The sequence below is a fragment of the Theropithecus gelada genome, chromosome 9, assembly GCF_003255815.1.
Source record: "Theropithecus gelada isolate Dixy chromosome 9, Tgel_1.0, whole genome shotgun sequence".
In the NCBI taxonomy this organism is placed as follows: Eukaryota; Metazoa; Chordata; class Mammalia; order Primates; family Cercopithecidae; genus Theropithecus; species Theropithecus gelada.
The window spans coordinates 21738162-21762343 of record NC_037677.1 but is presented as its reverse complement, the minus strand read 5'-3'; the positions used below and the strand labels follow the sequence as shown (position 1 = coordinate 21762343).

General features: G+C 36.0%; 1 protein-coding gene across 3 annotated transcripts in view; it reads right to left on the bottom strand.

The window, feature by feature from the left end:
- The window catches only part of MPP7 (membrane palmitoylated protein 7), a 292930-nt gene that overhangs the window by 72912 nt on the left and 195836 nt on the right, over positions 1-24182 (bottom strand). For all 3 annotated transcript variants that reach the window (XR_003121129.1, XM_025396590.1, XM_025396588.1), the window contains 3 exons: positions 10256-10387; positions 3674-3755; positions 2711-2796 (listed from right to left, as the gene is read on the bottom strand). Coding sequence is in view for 2 of the 3 variants with exons in the window: in XM_025396590.1 (XP_025252375.1) it covers positions 2711-2796; positions 3674-3755; positions 10256-10387 (300 nt within the window). In the remaining variant the exon portion in view is untranslated. The remainder of the gene's footprint in view (positions 1-2710; positions 2797-3673; positions 3756-10255; positions 10388-24182) is intronic.

Genomic DNA, 24182 nt, shown 5'->3' with positions numbered 1-24182 from the left:
CATCTAAGTATCAGCATCCATGTTTTGGGGGACAAAACACCTATAATGTCAGTAGTGCCATTATAAATATATCATTCAATTAGGGGCAATGCCCATCACAAAAAAAAAAAAAGAACATTCATATCTATTGCATTCTGGTTAGTCAGTAAAATATCAAACGTAATAGATTAATTGCAAGATGAAAAGACTATCTATTCTAACTTCATTAAAATAAGTACCAGCACCCACAAATTTTTCTTATCTTAGATATGATCTCTCTTTAAATATACTCTCATGTCATTTTCTGTCTCTCTCTTTTTAGCGTTTATTGTAGCCATATTTAATTATTTATGCAATTACTTCATAAGATATGCTACTCCTGCTCATTTGTAAGCTCCATAAAAGCACTAAATAGTTGGCACATTTGAAAGATATGAAAGGAAGAGGAGTAGGGCAAGACACATCTCTCTGAGGCTCACTATCTGTGGTGTGCTGGTAAACCAGGACTCCATTTGTTTAAAAAGTAAAAAAAAAAAAAAAAAAAAAAAGCTCTGATGTGTACTGTCTGTCAATTTCCATGGTATAAATACTTTCACTATAGCCAATTTCAATTCGCCAGCATGCAGTTGCTGAAAGCTGAGTTGGGAAATGGTGCATCATACAGTCAGCTCTGGCGAGCCTTAAGAAGGCAGCTCTAGTGCAACACAGCAACTGAAGTAAAATGGGATTCTGACAGTTTACATAATATAATTTTATAAAGGGTTGATTTATTTCAAAATGGCAATATCACTGCTATTGCTTACCGTAAAAGGCACTCACAAATCTTATAAAGAATTCTCATACTGTAATACTGAATTACATTGGTAGAGAGAAAACAAAATTTGCTCTATAATCTCCTCATTTTTCTAGTTTGTGTGTGTGTGTGTGTGTTTTTTTTTTAATGGATCTATGGTCCTTATAACAGTGTCATTTATTAAGGATTCAATTCTTATTACTATTACTGCTGAGCCATATAGGTCTATCTCTCACTGTGACTGCCTCACAATAATCTAGCATAGGGATGAATGATTATTTGATCAACGCAACTTTCTTGGTAGTTTCCAAATATTTTTGAAATATTTTGCTCATATACATTTACCAAATTATTGCTTGAGGACTAATTTCCAATAGTTGAATTTCTTGATTAAAGGGTATGCACATTTAAAATTTTGATAGTTTCAAATCTCAAAAAGTTCTACTAATAACTTATCCCATCCCCAAATCATATAAATATACCTGTTTTCCTATACCCTGACCAACTCTAGGCATCATCAAGATTTCCAATCTCAAGTAATCTGACACTTTCCAGACATCCATGTTTTCTTTTGTAAAGTATTTGTCCATATGCATTGCTGATTTTTCTGTAAATGTTTTTCTTATTGATTTTTATCATCTCTGTATATATTTTGAAATATTAGCCTTTTATTATATATATTGAAAATATTTTTTGTACAATCTCATTTGTCTTTGATGTTTCTTTATGGCACCTTTTTTCTATAAAGAAAGTTTTGAATTCTAGTAGACACATCTGTTATTTTTCTATTTGACTTTCCTATCAAGGTTAAAAAGTCTTTTCCTACCTCATACTTACAAAACTTGTATATTACATTTTATTGGGCAATTTCTGTGATTTTTTTGCATTTAAATATTTAATTTGTTGGGAATTTATTTTTACATATTGTGTAAAACAAGGACTGACCTTATTTTTTCTGAGTCATTAACCTGATACCATTTATGAAATGTTCCAGTTTTCCCACCGATTTAAAATGCCACCTTAACCATATACTAAATTTTCATATCTATGGAGATCTGTTTTTGAGACACACTCAAACCTCTTCCAGTTGGTATAGGCTTTCAGTATGTTTTCATACATAAAAGAGAGAGTTTCCCTTCCTTTTATCTTATGAATGAACTTTAGAATTAATATTGCCAAGGCATAAAATAATTGTATTCAAGTGTCAGATTTCAAAAGACATCTAAATTAGTTTGACTACTTTGTATTGCTATGATTCACAGCATAGAATATGACTGTGTCAACAGGAGGAAGATAAAGATAAAAGCATCATCAGCCACAGGGTAGATGCCATCTGCTAAGTACAGACTTGGGACAGGTACTAAACTCTTTTTTTTTTTTTTAAGACAAAGTCTTGCTGTGTTGCCCAGGCTAGAGTGCAGTAGCACAATCTCGACTCACTGCAACCTCCATCTCCTGGGTTCAAGTGATTCTCCTGCCTCAGGCTCCCAAGTAGCTGGGACTACGGGCGCCTGCCACCAGGTGCAGCTAATTTTGGTTTGTGTTTTTAGTAGAGATGGGTTTCATCATGTTGGCCCGGCTGGTCTTGAGCTCCTGAACTCAGGTGATCCAACTGTCTGAGCCTCCCAAAGTGCTGGGATTACAGGCATAAGCCACTGCTCCCGGCTCTCAAACTCTTTATATATACTACCTCATTTAATCCTCAAAACACTCCAGATGGATAGCTACCTCTTATTCTCATTTTGTAAATGAAAACACTGAGGCATGAATAGATTAAGGTATTTTCCAAGGACACACAGGGATTAAGTGATGGAGCGGGGGTTCGAACCCTGCACTGCTTAATACAAATCCTGTCTATGTCAAACCAAGTCTAAAAGTCTGAAATACAGTGATTCAATTTTATTTTTATTGTACCTTTAAAAGAAATTTACAGCTTACCAAAATCTGTATTATTTCCTCAGGCCTTTTATCCTCCACTGGTATTCCGTTCACTTCCCTAAGTTCATCACCAACGTGAATAAGACCTGAGAAATACGAGATTTGGTAAATTAGCAGTGTTACCCACAACAGAAACTGTAACTTGCAGTTGTTTCCATAATTAAAGCATTGTTAGGTTCCCTTAATACATTTAAGGACTGGAAAGGAGACCTTCACGTGTCTCAGGTTTCAGCCTCTATGCCTCTCCACAGCAGTGACTCAAAGACCGCAACATAGTAATGCTGGCCAAGAAATGGTAACAGCAGCTTGGTCTTTGTCTAGAAATGCACATTACTGATATACTAATAAAATAATTTTTATTTATCTTAAAGGCTGCATGCTCTTAGCAGTACTTTTCAATTGAGAAACACAGAAACAAGATTTTTTTTTTTTTTTTTTTTGAGACAGAGTCTCACTCTGTCACCCAGGCTGGAGTGCAGTGGTGCGATCTCGGCTCACTGCAACCTCCACCTCCTGGGTTCAGGCAATTCTCCTGCCTCAGCCTCCGAAGTAGCTGGGACTACAGGTGCATATCCCCATGCCCGGCGGGGTTTTTTTGTTTTTGTTTTTTGTATTTTTAGTAGAGACAAGGTTTCACTGTGTTAGCCAGGATGATCTTGATCTCACAACCTCATGTTCCACCCGCCTCGGTCTCCCAAAGTGCTGAGATTACAGGCGTGAGCCACCGTGCCCAGCCCACAAGTTTTAATATAGCTTTGGATGCTTGTGTACAAGAAGACCATAGAGTAATGTTTATCTATCATTTATTTAAATAGGCTCTCACATTGCAACACAGAAAAAAGTATCTTATTACTTGTTTTGCAGTATTAGATCTAAAGATGGTTATCCTCTTAGTTATCTATTGGAAATGCTACACACAAAACACATGATTAGTCTGTACTTGGTTAACATTCAAAGTCTCACCACTTCTATCTGCAGCTCCTCCTCTCATGATTCTGGCCACAGTGATTGCCCCAGTGTGCTCATCCTTCTTAATGGTAGCTCCCTTTTAAGACAAAAACAAAAAGCACTGTGGGTAAATGTGTGTACTGGGTGTTAGAAAAAGGGAGGAAATAAGGACATTCATCTGAAAAAAGAGAAAACAACTAAAAAAAAAATGAGGCAGGAAAAACAGACATCATGCCATTTGTCTTACAATGTCTATTCTCATGACTAGAGGATATTCTATCTACATAGCATCGAAGGGTTTCAGCCCAATTTAAGGATTTTTGAAATCTTCAACCTCTTCAAAACTGTGTAAAATAAACATATCTTCTTTTCATTATAAAAGTACCTTGTATTTGAATGTTGTTTGGTTTTTACCCTTTTAAAGCAGTTCTTCATTCTTTTTCTCTTTATAGTACTGCATCAAGAAAGTAGAATAGTGACAATTAAACTAATAGACAAAAGATTCTATATGTTAGAAAACTAAAACCCAGATCATTTGACTTTTAGTTAGTTCAGTGATCCTTCTATCATATTCAGTTATCATAGCAAAAAAAAATTTAAAAACATTTTTTAAAAACTTGGTGATAATTATAAAGAAAAAGAAAAAAGTTAAAACCCAGAAATTAGTTATATTTGTTGCCTAAGTCTAAGACAAATGATTAGAAGAAAGAGCTCTTACTCTATGGCTTTAGTGAACTAGGATTGTACCTAGTACAAATAGAAGTATTGGCAAAAGATTAGGAAACAGTCTCAAAAAGAAGTCAAAAATTCTTCACTTACAGATATTCAGAAGCAAATTAACTGCTGCTTTGTAAGAACAACAGGCACAAGTGGTTACTTTGAAAGCCTTTCCATGACTTTCCTTTTAAGAATCTGGCATTGGTTTTGCAATGCCATCCAACATTTCATTATACTGCTAAAAAGGTAAGCTTTTCGGTGACGGCAGAATTCATCCCACAGAAGTGAAATTTTTCTCGAGTTTGTTAATAAACACATTTATATCATTAAAGAACAGATATGTAAACAAAGTAAGAGTCCATCTGTAATAAGTATCCTTCATATATAACTATCAGATACATAGCTAATAATAGTAAAAAAAAATCCAAGAATTAAGTGACAGGCATTTTACGGCATTTTTCATCACCTATGCATGCATTCAAGGCCAAAGACTTGAATGAGCATCTCTCCACGGTCACAAAGCTTAGACTCACCAATTACTGGTATTTTCTGCTTTTATTTCAAGTTCTAACTTGTTTCCAAAATGACTGGATATGTAATATTCCCAATACAACTAATTAGTTTGATTAAATCAACTTTCATTTTCCTTAATGACATGTCTCAAATTTTCCCACCAAATATGCCCAATGGCAGAAAAGCCTAGTAATCTAAGTTTATTTATCCATAGTTTCTGGATGAGAAATTGAATATTAAATGGCTGTAATTTGTCTAAGATCAGACAACTAGCATATGGAAAAGTCAGGACTTGTTTAAGGCAATCTGACCAGAGACACAATTATTCATCTTAATTATCATCCAATACTGCTTAACCTCTATCTTTCCATAACCTTTTGTTCATAAGTTCATTCTCTCCATGAGTTCATTACTCCTGTAGGAGATTGTCTCTAAAAGGGGGATCACCAATCCCTTCCCTCCTTGTATGTGCATGCCATATTCCCACATTAAGTGGTAAAAATGGTTTTGAGGCTTCAAAGGCTATAAGAAGATCTGTAGCTGCCACTCGGGCCTCTTGAGACACTTGCTCTATGGGAATCTCTCTGCCATGTAAGAAATCATGACCACTGCTATGCTGCGAGGAACCCCAAGCTAGCCAAGTAAAGATAACACTTAGAGAAAGAGATACTTGGCCAGCCCCAAACCTTCCAGCTCCAAGCCCAGGTAACAGTTGTGTAAATGAAGGAGCCCTCAGTTGACTCCAGCCACCACCATCTGACTGTATGTAAGAGGAACTCCAAGTGAGAACCTCCCCGCTGAGCTCATCAACTCCCAAAATAATATTGTTTTGGCCACAACATACCACCATGGTTTGTAACACAGAGTTAGTTAAGTGGAACCAGTATCTCTCTGTACTATGGACTGCACTGTTTTTCAGTATAGGGCTACAACCTGTTTGTTGTGCTTAATGCTAGTTCCTTTGACTTTTTCGCATTCAATGAAGTTAACCAATGTTTATTGAGAACTTACTCTGTGCAAGGCACCGTTCTAAGGGCTTATAATAAACTGATGAAAAAGAAAAAAATGTCTGCTTTCTCATCCCAATGGGGGAGATAAGACAATAAACGAGAGATAGAATAATTACATACATTATACAGTATGTTAGAGGGTGGTGTATTAGTCTGTCTTCACACTGCTGATAAAGACATGCCTGAGACTGGGCAATTTATGAAAGGAAGGTTTAATGGACTTACAGTTCCATGTAACTGGGGAGGCCTCACAATCATGGTGGAAGGCAAGGAGGAGCAAGTCACATTTTACATGGATGGCAGCAGGCAAAGAGAGAGGTTGGCAGGGAAACTTCCCGTTTTTAAAACCATCAGATCTCATGACACTTATTCACTATCACAAGAACAGCATGGGAAAGACCTGCTCCCATGATTCAATTATCTCCCATCAGGTCTCTCCCACAACACATGGTTTTTATGGGAGCTACAAGATGAGGTTTGTGTGGGGACACAGACCCAAACCCTATCAGGTGGTATTACACCCACTGTGCGGGTGTGAGGGGATGTAGGGCAGGAAACAGAAGACCAGGATGCTAGGGCAAGTGGAGGAAAGACAATGCAAAGACACAGGACTCACTGAGAAGATGACGTCTGAGTAAACAAAGACTGGACGGAGGTGAAGAAGTTAGCCAATGGGAAGGAACAGAAGACACAGCCAGTGCAAAGGTGCCAAGGGGGCTATGAATGAAATGTTCAAGGGAGAGCAAGGTAACCAGTGTGGCTGGAGCCCAGTAGAAGAGGAGCAGCAAGAGGAGATGAGGTCAAAGGCAGAAGGAAGTCAGCTTATGTGCTTTATGAGTCACTGTGAGGAGACTGGGCTTTACTCCAAATGAAAGAGGGAACATGCAAGGTTGTGAACAGCAGGAAGGGCACAATCTAGGAGGACCACTGCACCCACTGTGTTAAGAGTGAAGGATGGCAAGGGCTAAAGCAATAAAATTAATGAGAGGTTAATACAGGTTGGGGATCCCTTGTCTGAAATGCTTAGACCAGAAGTGTTTCAGATCCCACATATTTTTTTCAGATTTGGGCATATTTGCATTCTTATCAGTTGAGCATCCCAAATCCAAAAATATGAAATCCAAAAGGCTCCAATGACCACTTCCTTGGAGCTCATGTCTGCACTCAGAATGTTTCAGATTTTGGTACATTTTGGATTTCAGATCTTCAGATTTGGGATGCTCACTCTGAACAATAATTCAAGGGAAAGATGATGGTGGCATGGATCTGACTGGCAGGAGTAGAGGTAATGAAAGGGGATCTGGATACATTATTGGGAGAGTCTAAAGGATTTCCCAGTGGATTGCCTGTGGAATGCAAAGAAAGAGAAGGATTAAAGATAGGCTCAACGTCTTCTGGCTGAGCAGCTGGAAGGATGGAATTGCCATCAACTAAAAGGGGTTAAGACAAGGGTGGAACAGATTTGGGGACAAAGATTGGCAGTTTATTTTTGGATATGTGAAAATTGAGATGTCTATTAGACCACCAAATGGAGATAACGAATAGACAGATGGATATATAAATTTAAAGATTAGAAGAAAAGACTGGAAGAGAAATAACCTTGGGAGTCTCTGGCACACAGATGCTTCTGAAAGCCATGGGCAGGATAAAATCACTTCTGGAATGTGTAGATAACGCAAAGCACTCCAACGCATAAGGGTCTCATTATAGACAGAGATAAGTGCCCTGATAGAGTCTTCTTGCTATCCCCTGATTCCACTTTGCTTGGAGGGTAAATTACAGACTTGAAGAACAATCTCTCGCTTTCTACATGATACTACCACTTGAATCAATCTTCACTTTGAACCCTTCATTCTTGAAGACTTCTGTTTCCATATTGCTTTCCAAACCTCTCTTACCACAATTGTTTGATGTATTCCCATTGCAATATATTTGCGTAAAAATGAGATCAAATCTCAAAACACAGAGTACATTACATGTGATACTGTACAAAAGTCATCAATCCTATGGCATAGTCTGCAAATGCAAAATAAATTAAAATTGGATCTAATATTTTTAACATTACGTATTTTCCTACATAATTATTTTGAATGTATTCTATGTGATTGTGTTTTAAAAACAGAGCATGGAGAATTCCAAGTTAGATTGAAAAAATAAATTCTGGTTAGATTTTTCTTAATTATTAATTCTGTAAAATGGTTTATAAAAAGGGACTGCTTACTGGGTTATCATGATTTCCTTAAACAAAAAATTTATCTCCTATAGAATTGCTTGAACCCAGGAAATGGAGGTTGCAGTGAGCCAAGATCGCACCACTGCACTCTAGTGCCTGGCAACAGAGAGAGACTCCGTCTCAAAAAAAAAAAAATTATTTTATTTATTTCCTATAAACTGCCAGCATTGCAAGGTCTCCTCAAGTAGGTGACACAGTGAATTTCAAGTTGAGCCTTTGAAATAAGTGTTTTAAAGTGTGATCTACCAAAAACTTGCACGAAGAACATCTGAGACACTTTTTAAAATCAAGAATCCCAGGCACCAAAAAAACTCTCCTGATACAAATTCCTTGGGATTCAGCCCAGAAATCTGCATTTTACGTAGGCATCTCAGGTCATTCTTCCAATACCAAAATCTGACAGCCACTGTTCTCAAAGAAGCAAGAGGACAGCCCAGGCAAGAGGACAGCCCATGCAAGTAACACTGAGAATTTAGGATCAAAATCTACTCACCAACAAACAGAATTTCATTTTCAAGGGATCTTGCCCCTCAAGTGATCACCCTTTTTTCTATCCATTATCTAATACCCACATGACCTGTGTTATTACCTGCTCCGAGGTAACCATTCTCTCCTTGAGCAGATGCAACCTAGCTTTTATCTTTTAAATATTAAATAGAATATAAATTCTAATATTTTTTAAATATTAGATAGAATATATTCTAATATTTTTTAAATATTAGATAGAATATATTCTAATATTTACATCATGTTTGCATAATGCTTCAGAACTCATAAACCATTCCAAACACATTATATCTTAGCTGATGTTCAAAAACACTTGCAAAGAGGTACATTTCCTGATTTTCTGATAAGGAACCTGAGGCTGAGATGGTGAGTGGTTTGCTCTATAGGATACAGGGCAAAGTGACAGAATCCCAACTCCCACTTAGGTCATCCAATGCAAGCTGTGTTTATGTCACCACATTATGGATCCCAATAAACAAAACTGCATTTTTAGATAACAGTGGTAACCTACTCCTTGGTTGCCAAATGTTGCAGCCTTTCCTCGTGAATCACTTGTCAAGCATTTCCTGACCATCCACTTGCTAGAATTTTATTTCAGCTTAGCTTCCAGCACTTTGCCTACTTCTGATTCTCATGACTAGAGCTCATTCTCCTAAAGATATCTTTGACTCTTAATCTTCTCTCTGTGTGTTTTTCATTTCGCTTTGACAGTCCTGTGACTTCTCCAACAATCTCTCCAAACTAACAAATGTCATTTGACTGATGTTAAATAACAAATCTGTTGAAAGTACTTTCTATTTTTCTGGCTAGTATAATTTTTAAACTTTAAATCTGTTCACTCAATAATCTTACTTTACCTTAACAATAATTGCAAAGATAATACACTACTTATACATTTGAATGAGAAAAATTTCAAGACAAGTAATTCTATTCATTTGATTTCATATTCCAATATTTAAAATGACATTTTGAATCTTAATACTTTATTTAAGGAATGGCTAACAAATAATTTTGGAAATTTCTTCACTGCCATTAGAGGTTCTATTTTTCTATATTAAGCTTTTTTTATTTTTAAAAATAGAGCTATTTAAACATAAAATAAAATTAAGTTAAATTAAACAAATTTAAGTTCCACGCCTCCTGATCAAATAAGATCTTCAAAAGATGTTTATCAAAGAAATTAGATGTTTACTTCACTGAGACTTCTCAAAAGTTTTGTTGAACCTGCTGTAAATTAGTTTAAATTTAAAAAGCAATTGAATTAAGTATATAAAATAACTTAAAGTTGCATTCCCATAGACAAAAGCAATTTTTTTTAAGTTGTACCATTTAATCTCAAATCAGCCATGCTTGGTACATGTTATACTTTCTTTCATAAATGTCAACGGGTTGTATTTTCAAAATCATTGCTATTTAAATGTAGCCAATAAAATGTCTATTATTTTATTTGGCTTCATTTTCATTTTTCAAAAGCATGTTCTTTAGACATCAATGTTCCATTTCTTTTAAAGTTTGAGAACATAGAGGAAGCATATTTTAAAGAGAGTTATACATGGTATGCACCATCAGATTTGGCCCTATCATGATATCTACTCATATCTGAGCACCAAAACTCACCAGTGGTTCTCTATTTTTGACCAGACGGATTATCTTTACTGAGTCTTCCTCATCATCAATATCTTCAGGCATAGGAGGCAACACAGGGTCGTAATTCTTCTGAGCCACAGTATCATGTACAGAGAGCAAAGCCTGTAATATTCAAAGGTTGATTTAAATAAGTAAATATATACACATATATATACTTATATTATGTGTATATACATATAACATATACAATTTCAAACACATTTAACTATAAGGAAAATCAAAACAGTATTACGGTTCTGACATAGTAGTGGTAATAAGGCAATTACTTGAACAGGTGCCTCTTCCACAAATAGAATGGGAAACAGTGCCTGTCCAGAGAGCAGATGGCAGCTCTACTTAGCAGCCACCTCTGTCCCCAGTGTCACTGATATATGTAAATAATCAACATATAATCTCCTCTAAGATTATATGTACATTCTCTGGTTTATCCTTAAAAAGGTAGCAATTTGTGGTAAGAGTGCGGGGGATGTTACTTTTGGAGGAAGGGAGAACATGAGGGCTAAAGATGCATTGTCAATGACAGTCTGAGAATATCCTGTATTTTGTTCTTTCCTACTATTTTTTCTGCTACTAGCAGAAAACACAATGATGATCAATATGATAGATTCTTTTTTTTCCCTCACCCTAACTGTTTGTGCAATTGGTGACTACTATGTGTATAAAAGAATAAAAGTAACTCCATACCAAAGATGAAAAGAACACCAGAACTTTGACATGTCACAATTCACTATTTTAGATGAGTGGGTTTTGGACTTTCAACGAACTTGACCCCTAATAAGCAACATCACTATTCATAAATTACTCAAGCCATCCTTGAATCCTCTCCTCTTACTGACATTCTCAACATCCAATATATATTCTATTTTTAAAAAACATTTTTTTAGACACAAGGTCTTGCTCTGTTATGCAGCCTGGAGTTGAGTGGTGGGATCACAGCTCACTACAACCTCAACGCCAAGGCTCAAGTGATCCTAATTCCCCAGCCTCCTGAGTAGCCGGGATTACAAATGCATGCCCCAATGCCCAGCTAATTTTTAATTTTTTTTTTTTTTTAAACTTTAGACAGAGTCTCACCCTGTCGCCCAGGCTGTAGTGCAGTGGTGCAATCTCGGCTTACTGCAACCTCCACCTCCCAGGTTCAAGCAATTCTCTGCCTCAGCCTCCCGAGTAGCTGGGATTACAGGTGCTCGCCACCATGCCTGGCCAATTTTTTTGTATTTTTAGTAGAGACGGGGTTTCATCATTTTGCCCAGGCTGGCCTTGAACTCCTGACTTCTTGATTCACTCGCCTCAGACTCCCAAAGTGCTGAGATTACAGGCATGAGCCACTGCACCTGGTGCATATCCTATTAAATCTACTTCCAAAATACACCTAAAGGTTTTTTCTCCACTTTAGATCAGAGATTGGTAAACTACAAGATCTGTTTTGTAAATCAAGTTTTACTGGAACACAGCCCATGCTCATTCATTTATCCATTGTCTATGGCCGCTGTCATGCTACAATGGCAAAGTTTAGCAGGTAGAACACATACTTTTTACATAAAAAGCTGGCAGGTCCCTGGTCTAGATCATGGATGCCATCATTTTTGCCTGGAGCACTCCAGTAGTCTTCAAATGGCTCAGCAGCATTCAACTCTGGCCCATTTTCAAGTCCACAATTCACAGCATAGCCAGAGTGATTATTTTTAAAACTTAAATCACATAACTACCCCTTAATAACCCTTCTAAAGTTGCCCATCAATCTTGGGATGACCAAACTCTCCAGGATGTCTTAAAAGTCCTGCATGCTTCTCCAACCTTATCTTACAGTGCCCTCCCTCCTCACTCAACTTGAATAACTCTTTCTCATAGAGGTCTGGCCAAAACATTACATAAAAGCAGATATCCTCATGACTGAATCCCATAGCACCTTGTTCTTTGCCTTCATACATGTCCATAATTTATAATCATATGTGCGGTTTTTGTTTATATGGTTAATATTTGCTGTCTACTGAAACAGAAGCTCTAAAATGGCAAATAAATAGTGTCTGTTTTTAATCAAACTTTTGAATTGACTATAACATATATACAAAAAGTACAAATCATAAGTGTATAGTATAAAATTTCAAAAATGAATATGGCCAAATAAATACCCCCAAAACAAGAAATACAACATTAACCAAATGCCAGTGGCCCCCACTTATGCTCCTTCCTAGTCATCATGCCCTCTATACCCCCCAAAGTGTCAATCTTTCCCTTTATTTGAAAAGCATATAATTAGAATGTAAGTGTGTATTCATTCTTCCCTAATATTAAGCTAGTGAAATTCATCCATGGTAGAAGGAATTCATTTTTCATTGTTATATAGTATTCCAACATATAAATATCTTACAGTTTTTTCACCCATTATGCCTTTGAGGGGCATCTGGGTTGTTTTCAGTTCCTGGCTAGTATAAATAATGCTGCCATAAATGTTTCATATCTTTTGATGCATATATATATATATGATGTTATTTAAGTATATTTAAGAGTACAATGCCTGGGTCATGGGTATATAGTAAGTACATTCAACATTAGTAGTGTTTTTCAATTATACTTCTACTAACAATGTGAGTTCTTCTAGCTTTCTAACATGATCCCAAACATTTTACATTATTAGTCTAAATTTGGCCATTCCAAGTGTACAGTGGTATTTCCTGCGGTTGAAATGTTCATTTTTCTTAAAATGAATGAGACTGAAACCCATTTGTGTTTATTGGGCATGTGTGTCTCTTTGTGAAATGCCCCCTCAAGATATTTGCATGTTTTTCTATTGCATCTTTTTCTTATTAATTTGTAAGAACTACTTATAACATACTGGACCCCAGTCTTTATCAGTTATATGTGCTAAAAATACATTCTCCCTTTTGGTAGCTTGCCCTTTCACTCTCCTTCTTGGTGATTTTTGCTCAATAAAGGACTCTAATTTTAATGAGCTCAATTTATGTTTTTTTCCTTCGTGGTTCATGCTTTTTGCATACAACAAGAGTTTTAAAGGGGAAAAAATAAACAATATCAAGATGATAAAATACCCGCGAAGATAATGGCTACAAATTTTTGAGAACTGATGAAAGACTCTACAGGTTCAGGAAGCCCAATATATCCTTTAGGAACAAGGAAAGACAAAAAGAAACCTATGCTTAATACATCACAGCAGAACTGCAAAATGGCAAAGGCAAAGAGAAGATCTTAAAAGTACTCAGAGCAAAAAAGACAGGTCATCAGAAAGGAAAGAAGAAAACTGATTGACAGCTGATTAACAGCACCAGTAGACATTAGAAGACAGTTCAAATACTTTCAAAGTGCTTAGAAAAAAATAATAGCCAGTCCAGAATTGTGTATCCAGCAAAAGTACCTTTCGAAAATAAGGATGAGGACCAAGATGAGGTTAACAGGGATCTGCCTGAAAACCCTAAAAACTAAAAATACATAAAAATAAAGAATAAGAAACAATACTTTTCAAAGATGCTGGACATCAAGCAACAAAGGACAGAGATCACTGAGAGACAGGAAACAATGTGAGCCTATGATTGCCCCAGCATTACAGCCTAGAGTTTCCAGGCTGTGATGGCAAAAAAGAAATACAGGCAAAACTCAGTGGTCTCGAGTTGAGAAAACAGAGCTGAGAATCCAGAGAGGTCAACTGACTAAAGTTCTCAGTGAAGACAAAGAAAAGGAAAGGGTGGCAGATACAGAATTCGGGAGATCTGTAGGAGGTCTCCCTTGAGTCCTGAGCAAAGTCCTTAGCCATGGCATGCATATAAGAAAACTACCAGAAAGGATTAGAGCAGTGGCTCTTAACTGAGGGCAACTGTACTCCCTTGGAGCCATTGGCAATATCTGGAGACATTTTTTGATCGTCACAATTTAAAGGATGTTACCGCCACCTACTGTACTGAGGCCAGGGATGCTCCCAAACATTTGATCGTATACAGGACAGTCCCCTAAACTCCAGAAGCAATTATCCAGCCCATAAATGTCAATAGTTCTAAGGTTGAGAAACTCTGCATTACAAAGAATAATCCCTGAAGTTTGCTTAGGGCAGGAATAGTTCTTGTTCTCATCAGTTAGCAGGAAAACCTCATAATTCATAGGCACTGAGAAGAGTTATGGGATGCGTATTATCTCAATAGTGGAAAAAATAAGCCCAATATTTAATGCTGCTATGATCTCACCTGAAAAAAAGTTAAAAATAAGCCTCTGAAAGATCAAAATGTTTCCAAGTAATTTAACTGTATAACAAAATAAAGCTCAAGAATACTATCTATAGCAGGGGTCTTCAACCCCAGGCCACAGACCAGTACCCGTTATGACCTGTTAGGAACCGGGCCGCACAGTAGGGGGTGAGTAGTGGAGAATGAGCAAAGCTTCATCTATATTTCTAGCTGTTCCCCATTGCTTGCATTACCACCTGAGCTCTGCCTCTTGTCAGATGAGCAGCAGCATTAGATTCTCATAGGAGCGTGAACCCTGTTGTGAACTGAGTATGCAAGGATCTAGGTTACATGCTCCTTATGAGAATCTAATGCTTGATGATCTGTCACTGTCTCCCATCACCACTACATGGGATCATCTAGTTGCAGGAAAACAAGCTCAAGGTTCCCACTGATCTTAAATTATGGCAATTATGTAATAATAATAGAAATAAAGTACACAATAAATGTCATGCACTTTAATCACACTGAAATCACTCCCCAAACCCCCATCTGTGGAAAAACTTGTCTTCCGTGAAGCCCATCACTGGTGCCAAAATGGTTGGAGAAGGTTGATCTACAGAAACACAAAATACCCAGCATCCAACAAGATGAAACTCACAGTAACTGGTAGTCAATCAAGATAAAACTCACAATGACTCAAAATTACTAGGTATGCAAAGAAAGCAGAAAATACTGCTCATAACGAAGAAAAAAAATGAAACAATGAAACCAAATACTGAAATTACACAGATGATAAAACTGGATAAAACCAAACCCTAAAATTACACAGATAGCAGACAAGAAAATTAAAAGTTATTATTTAACTATATTTCAAATGCTCAAAAAAGTTAAAGGAAAGACAGAACATGAGATATAGAATGTTAAAAAATTACTCAAATCAAACTTCTAGATATGGAAAGTATGAAATAAGAAAAAAGTGAACTGAATGAGATTAATATAGATACTGCAGAAGGAAAAGCAATCCTGTAGAATAAGCAACATAAGCTGTTCACAGTGAAACACAAGGAGAAAATATACTAACAAATTATGAACAGGACTTAGTGATCTGGGGAACTACTTTAAATGGCCTAATATACATGTTAACTGGCATCTCCAAAGAAAGGGGGCAGTTGCTGGAAACTATTTAAAGAAATATGGCAGAAAATAGTCCAAATATGATGAAATAAGTATAAACTCGTGTGTTCAAGAAGCTCAATGTACCCAAGCACAAAGAAAACATAAAACACCACCAAAAAAATTGCTTAAAGCCAGGAAAAAATATTAAAATCAACCAAAGGAAAAAAAATTATATATAAAAGAATAAGGATTAAAAACGACAGCACACTTCTCATCAGAAACAATGTAGACCACAAAACAATGGAGTAACACCTTTAAATACTCAAAGAAAAATACTGTTATCTTAGAATTCTATACCCAGCAAAAATATCTTTTAGAAATGAAGGGGTATTGAAAAGTTTTGAAAAACATACAAAAGCTAAAAGAATTCACCACCAGCAGACTTGCATTGCAAGAAATGTTACAGGAAGTCTTTCAGACAGGAGGAACAAGTTGGCAGATGGAAATGTGGGTCCATACAGAGGAATAAAGAACACTGGGAATATCTACTATCTGTGTATCTATGGCATATCTTGCACATAGTAAAATAGAGATAGCTGAATAAAATGTTTTTAAATGAAGCAATTATGATAATTGGCAGGCAATATTAAGAACATCAGCTAAGTATCTTTTCTTCTTAGCTTTGTTCTATATCTGCATTCCAAAATAATTTCATAGGTATTAGGTTTGTAATTTTTAATGACTTTGTTTTACAAATATTGTTGGAGAGCAACATTTTTAATTTTGGACAACTAAAACAAATTTTACATTCCATTATCCTGTTTTAACTGAAGTGATTTTATTCTTTAATATACAGACTTTCCTTTCAAAAGGTAATACTTAAATGGAAATTGTGTTTCCATATGCCAGAGCCACCAATCACAACTGATGGGTTTACCTGTTGCTCAGAAGAATCTGCAGGAAATTGAACACTAGGCCTTGTAACTCATCAGACTCACAAGCACTCACTGCACTGGACCCCCTGGAGTCAACTTTATGTTCTAAGTATCTGTCAGGTTCACAGAATTAAGTGTCCAGCTTATAAGGATGAGTAACATTGATTTATCCCTCCAGAAGGCAGCTTAACTTTTTCCTTCAGCTTGCTTTAATGAAGTTTCATCCATCTTGCATGCTCAGGCAGTGAGTAATTTCTGTTAAGTGAATGTTTGGAAGCTAAAATTTACAACAAATCTTATTTTATTGCCTTTTTAAAAATCTACCAAATTCTCCCTGACTTCCTAAATTATAATGCCACATTCTAGAAATGATGTCACTTTACTGTTTTATCAAAAATGAGCCCCCAGAATGATGACTCATACAGGTTAATTTGACTTTAATGTGACAATCTGATGGTTAGAAGTGGTTCTGATTTATTAATGACTATCTTTGTTTCCCCTAGAAACAAAGTCTCTGTATAGAACAAGATCCCTCCATCAATGCCCCTAAATGCTACCAACATTATTGCTTTTGCCTATTTCATCACTGCAGGAAGTATTCACATTCAATTAATCTAGTTAGGCCTTTGGCTACTTACTTTTACATTTTCAGACATCTATCATTTCCTTTATATTGCATTTATTTTCCTGAACTGGATTTTGTAGACATTATTGACTAATAAGAATAATCAATTTTTTAATATGGCAATTGACTGATCAATTCATTCTAGGTATAGTCTTTCAATTTTTGACAGTTCTCAGGTGACACTATTATTACAGAATGACAAGTCATTTCCTAACTATCAAAGACTTGAGGGCAACAGGTTATACAAGAAAAGTGTTGGCAGTCTTCTGAACAGAACAAGAGATTCCTAAAGAGTAAAATCAACAAAATCACAATCTTATACTACTATGAAGAATATGAAAGAAAAGTTTGAATGTCATATAAATGTACAGATTATCTTATATGAAGAGACAAGGCTATAATGGAAAAAAAATTCCACCAAACATTTAATAATTTACATTGAATTCCATTTACTGGGAATCCCAATGTTGCAAGCACAGAGCTGTGTGCTAGAAACAAAGAAGACCATCCTGTATATCATTAAGTGTGGCAGACTGCCACTGTTACTACTTGAGACCCTCGTTACAGCAGTTACTACTGTTACTGCCTGAGACCGTCATTATGAGACTGAATGAAGGGGCGAACATAGAAATGATAGCAAAAAACAAAAGAAACTATTTTAAGGAAAGGGCCAGGGAGGAGAAGAAGAAGAGAGCTCCCTGCTTCTAGTGAGCAAAGGCAGCCCCTGAGCTGCTACCGCCCTTTGTATTTATTGGGTAGAAAGAGCAGGGAGGAGGAGGTAATGATTGGTCAGCTGCTTAACTGATCACAGGTTCGCATCATTGCTAACAGGCTTCAATTATGCCTAATCACCAGAAACACGTGCGCTTGGGGCATGACTGCCCTAAGCATTCCTTCTGGGCAGCGGACACAGCTGTTAGCTTGCCAACATCCTGCATTTATGAGAACAGTTTGCTGTTTACTCATATAGCCTCCAGTGGTATACTGAGCTGATCACAACTCTCACACTTTCGGCCTCCAACAAGTAAGAAAGATATACTTTTGTTCTTTATTAGGTACAGAACACAGAAAATCCCTGAAACACACATACACACACACAAGCACACACACAAACATCTGTTAAATGTCCAGTTTAGTTTCTAGATACAAGTTTTTGAGCTTTCGTTTTCTTAATCTTTAAAAAGAGTTAATATTAGTACCTACTTAATAGGGCTTCACAATGATTAACAAGATAATACATGAAAGCACACGGCAAAAAGGCTGCTCCGAAGTAAAGACTTCGTGTTATTGGTTTATTAGCTATTACAATTAACTTTAATGGTTATCTTATTTCAGGAATAGTCACTTTGTATATTTAACTTTGTCTATAAACTTGTAAAGGACCATATATAAATGTTTTTAAAATGCTTTCCATATAGCTATTCTTTTCCTTCATATATTTGCCAAAGTTGGCCAAACTAGCAAGCAAACATTTTTAAACAAATTTTACATTTAAAAAGTTAATAGGTTGTATACTGTGATAAAAATGGATGAAACTAGAAATTAACATCTGTAAATATAAAATAGGAAACCCAAACAACCTCACAAATGTAAATAAGTCAGGATATTGAAGTTATCAAAATGTATTACAGACAATCAAGAAATTAATATCAACGCCAATATGACATACACATTGTCCATGGAAAGTGACCAAATTTAAAAGAAAGCTGCATACTCTTAAATGTGTTTGTAATTAAACAAGCATGACAGCTAAGTATTCCACTATCTAATCAAAGATAGATGTAAAGAAAAAAATTAGACCCGGTGCGGTGGCTACCGCCTATAATCCCAACACTTTGGGAGGCTGGAGCAGGCAGATCACCAGAGGTCAGAAGTTCGAGACCAGCCTGGCCAAAATGGTGAAACACCATCTCTACTAAAAATACAAACATTAGCCAGGTGGGTGGCATGTGCCTGTAATCCCAGCTACTTGGGAGGCTGAGGCAGGAGAATTGCTTGAACCTGGGAGGCTGAGGTTGCAAGGAGCCATTCGTGCCACTGCACGTCAGCCTGGGCGACAGAGTAAGACTTAGTTTCAAAAAAAAAAAAAGAAAAAGAAAAATAGAATTGATAATAATGAGCCAGTTCTTTTGAGAGATTAGATAATTAGTCATTTCTGGTATGCAGAGCAAGAAACTAGAGAAAAAATATGTATATTAATAGCACAGAAGAATGGGACAGAACTTTGGATACATATCAACAGGATAAATCGAACACAATTCCAACATGCTTGAAATCTTAATAAAATGTTAAGTTTCCTAGGAAAAAATAAATAATGAAGTAATTCTAGAAGAGCTTGAAAGCTGGATTAAATCAATAACTACAGAAGAAATTAAACGCACTATTGAAAAACTTTCCCTAGAGATGGCATTGGAACCAAATGAAGGGTTGTATTAAAGTTTTCTGTGTTATTTACAGAATCCCAACACATAGTAAAATGTAATATTTCTTTTTCAAAGGTCTCACAACCCAAATGCAAAATCTAACCAGAAATAAAAAGATGACAGCACAACTTTGGTCTCAGGATGTTTTTTTTAAAATACCAAAGTAAAATATTACAAAATTAGACATAAAAATCTTCTTTTATCAAAAACAAAGGTTTAATCTCAAGAATGTAATGTTTTATCATATAGATATCTGCAATTATTTATGCTAACAACTAAAAAAGCTTCTATGATCAATTTGATAAGTACCACAAAGGCACTTGACAAAATTTAACACAATTCTGATTTATTTTTTTTTAAATGAGAGAATAAAACTTTGCAAAATATTCTATCAGAAACCAGCAACAAACATCATACTTATTAATAACAGGAAGCACAGAAGTATCCCCATGAAAGTACAGAAAAACAAAAGCATATCCTGTATTTACTACAAGTTTTGAGCATTTTTTTCTGCAAATCATATCAAAGCAATAAGGTAAAGGGGGAAATTATCTATAATTACTAAAAAGGAAAAGATTTTTTAAAATCTTGTCAATAACATTGAAAATTAAATGAGATACTTCAGCAAGGTGGTATAAAATAAGTATTATGGAAATTAACATGCTTACTGTACACAAACAACATACTTGTTAGAAAATACTCAATAAACAGTATACCATGGGGGAAAATTAATTTATACATATGTGTACGTGCGTACACATATAAATATATGCATGCCTGCACACACACGTACACATCAGGCCTGGGAACAGACTTAGCAGGAAATATTCCAGGCTTATATAAGGAACAATTTGATCTAAATAAATAAATTGCCATGTTCTTTGATTGGAAAATTTAATTGCATCCCAATGATTTTTTTAATGACATGAAAAGAGAATTCCAAATTTCTTCTGGGAAAATACATTTGCAAGAATAATGATAGGAATTTGGCCTTAGATGGTATCATGCTACAGTTACTAACGCCTTAGAAGGTATCATGCTACAGTTACTAAAACAATAAAATAATCAAATTAACAGCAATCAAACCAAGAGTTCAAAACAGATTCAGATATATAATAAAGAGAAATCAAACTGTGAGAAAATCGCTATCCACTTGAATTAAAAATAACTAGAACCACATCTTATACCATACACCAAACTTTCATACAGGTTAATAATTTCAAACTTCAAAAAATCACATTTTTCAAAAGCCAAAAGAAAACAGGAAAGATAATTTTCGTAAACTTGTCATGAAGAATACAAGTCCTTTCTAAGCTAACTCAGTGCCCAGAAGTCATAAAGAAAAAGAATGCCAAATTCTATTACATAAAAGTACATATTTCTACCCAGTCTTAGAAAATGCATGTAAGATTAAAGAAAAATAACTAAGGAGAAATACATAATAATGATTTTATATTCTCATATCACTCACAATTCATTAGGAAAAACACAAAATTTTTACTAACCATTATTTAATCACACAGTACTCACTGAAAGCTTGCTATACATCTGCAATTTTTATTCCCTATTCTCATGTGGCTTATATTCTAGTGGTGATCAACTAGCAAAGCTAAAAAAGAATATTAGTTGAGGCTGTGGGTGGTGGCTCACGCCTGTAATCCCAGCACTTTGGGAGGAATAGGTGAGTGGATCACTTGAGGTCAGGAGTTCAACAACAGCCTGGCCAACATGTCAAAACCCCAACCCTAAAAAAATTAAAAAATTAGCCAGGTGTGGTGGCGAGCACCTGTAGTCCCAGCTAGTTGGGAGGCTGAGGCAAAAGAATCGCTCAAACTTGGGAGGTGGAGGTTACAGTAAGCTGAGATTGTGCCACTGCATGCCAATCTGGGCGACAGAGTGAGACTCTGTCAAGAAAGAAAAAGAAAGAAAGAAAAGAAAGAAAAGAAAGGAAAGAAGGAAAGAAGGAAAGAAGGAAAGAAAGAAAGAAAGAAAGAAAGAAAGAAAGAAAGAAAGAAAGAAAGAAAGAAAGAAAGAAAGAAAGAAAGAAAGAAAATATTAGTCGAAAAGAGCTTATGCAATTAATCGCATATAAATTGCAACTGCATAGGGAAACAGGCCTTCTCATGCACTATACTGCAGGTGCTCAAGAAGGTCTGTCTTAACAACAAGCTGGAAATAAGGATCAAAACTGTAAAATGTACAAACATTATGTATGCCCCAATAACTTACTGTCCTAATTAAAGTTTATTTTGACAAAATATTCCATAAAATCCTCTAATATACAAAAGATGTGCATCATAGTGTTATTTAAATAGCAGAAAAGCAGAAACAACAAAGGTTCGTCTGTAAGGAGTAAGTTAAATAGATAATTTTGTTGACATAAAGAGAAGGCTACAAAATGCCAAAAATTTAAAAGCAAAAAAAAAAAAAAAAAATCACAGTAAGTAGTGTATTCTATGATCCCACAGAATATACTGGAAAAAAATGTATTTAATATTTATATATACAGAAAGGGTTGAAAGGTAATGCAGCCAGCCAAGAGCAGTTATCCCTAGAGGTATATGAACATGCAATTTGCAGGAGAAATAAAAACATAAAAGCATAGGAAAAGATATTCATCCTCACTAATAAAACAATGAGGATAGGGGCTTCTACTTTCTTTATAATTTAAATGAAAAATACAATTATGTATTATCAAAAAAGAATATTTCTGTTTCCTTTTAAGTCTTTATCAAGTCACTCTGCAAAAAGTAAAAGTGAATGTAATAAATTATCACGTCTTATTAAGGACAAACATCATAAATCATATGTATTGATAAATGAATCCTTCTAATCTCACTTATGGATTTTAAAATATTCTTTCCTTTATTGGTGTGTCTTTGTGTCTGTATGTGTGTATTCCTGTCTTTGTGGATCAAATGCATTTCTATTCCATGATCATGTAACTTGCAAATTTTCTTCTAATATATATTTTTTCAATTAAAAAGATTCTTAAGGTTCAACATTTTACACTTAAAGTTTTAATCTATTTGGAGTTCATTCTAGTGGCGACTTTTCTTATTTTTTCCCAGACTATTTGTTGTTCCAAGACCATGTATTAAAATTGTCCCTCAAGCTGCCTATCCCCCATGCTTCCTTCCACCCATCCCACATTCTTTCATTAGGACCTCAATCATGTGCCGTGTGTGTGTGTGTGTGTGTGTGTGTGTGTGTGAGACGGAGCTTCACTCTTTCACCCAGGCTGGAGTGAAGTGGCGTGATCTCAGCTCACTGCAACCTCCATCTCCCAGGTTCAAGTGATTATCCTGCCTCAGCCTCCCAAAGTAATTGGGATCACAGGCACCTGCCACCGCCACCCCCACCATATCCGGGTAATTTTTGTATCTTTAGTGGAGATGGGGTTTCACCATGTTGGCCAGGCTGGTCTCGAACTCCTGACCTCCGGTGATCAGCCCACCTCGGCTCCCAAAGTGCTAGTGTTCTATGTGAATTACTCCTACAGGCTCCCACTGGCCTTCCTCCATTCAGTATTGCATTTCTGCCATTCTACACCACCAAACTCCTCAAAAACTTGGTCTGTAGACTACATATGGAGGGACATGTCACTTCCTGCTTCAAATCCTTTCAATGGCTTTCCACTTTTTAAAAAAGCTCACGATTTCAGGTGTGGCCATATAATTTATCACCCAAATAGGGACACAATTGAAAGTGGGAGAAAGGCTATTACTAATAACGCTGGAACTGCAGGCGTGAAGCCAACTGTCCTGGGCAAACCCTACTCAAAAGGTTGACTCCCCAGCTCCAAACTCTCACCCCTTCTTCCTTCGCAAGCCACTGTTCGCCTGTTCTGAGGCTGGTTTTGCATTTTCACATCTTCAAACTTAAAGTTTTCCTTTATGGGACTTTACATGCTCTTCCCTGTACCTAAATCATTTCTTTTTCACATTCCACCCCCGACCCATCTCCCACTCCTTTGTCCCCTTCTGATTCCCTCAAACTCCAACATAAGGTCTCAACTTACATGCCACTTCCTCTGTAAAGTTTTCTTCAATATTCTCCCCCTGCCCAAGTTTGGGTTTAGCGCCATTCCTATGTATTCCATATCATTTCTATGCACTCCCTCTTTTAAATCCAGTATTTCTCCTATTACCTTCACTAGTGCACATACATCTTCTATAATCTGCATCCATAGGGCCTGGCACACACTAGGCATTAGAAGAAAGAAAATCTAAGAATAAATGGATGAGTGAAGATCTGTTGCTGGTGACATTTATAAACTGCCAAAGAAAGTTATAAAAATTTTCAGAAAGAATTGGCAGATGTGTGGAATATGTGTGTTATCTTCCCAGAGTGGGTGCATATTTGGTTGTGTGTGTGTGTGTGCACGCGTGTGTGTCTGTGTGTGTATCTGTTTTTTTAAAGTTCTATTACTTTGAAGATATACTTCAACTTCCTTTTCAGTCCAATGAATTAAGTATTTAAAATGAAATAGCAAATCTTTAAAAAGTAAGTAACTTCTCTAATCCACTAGAAATTAAAGATAATATTCAAATTAACACACTAGAGTTATATTTTTCATATTTTAACTGTCAATTCAACTAACAACCTACATACCTTGCTTCT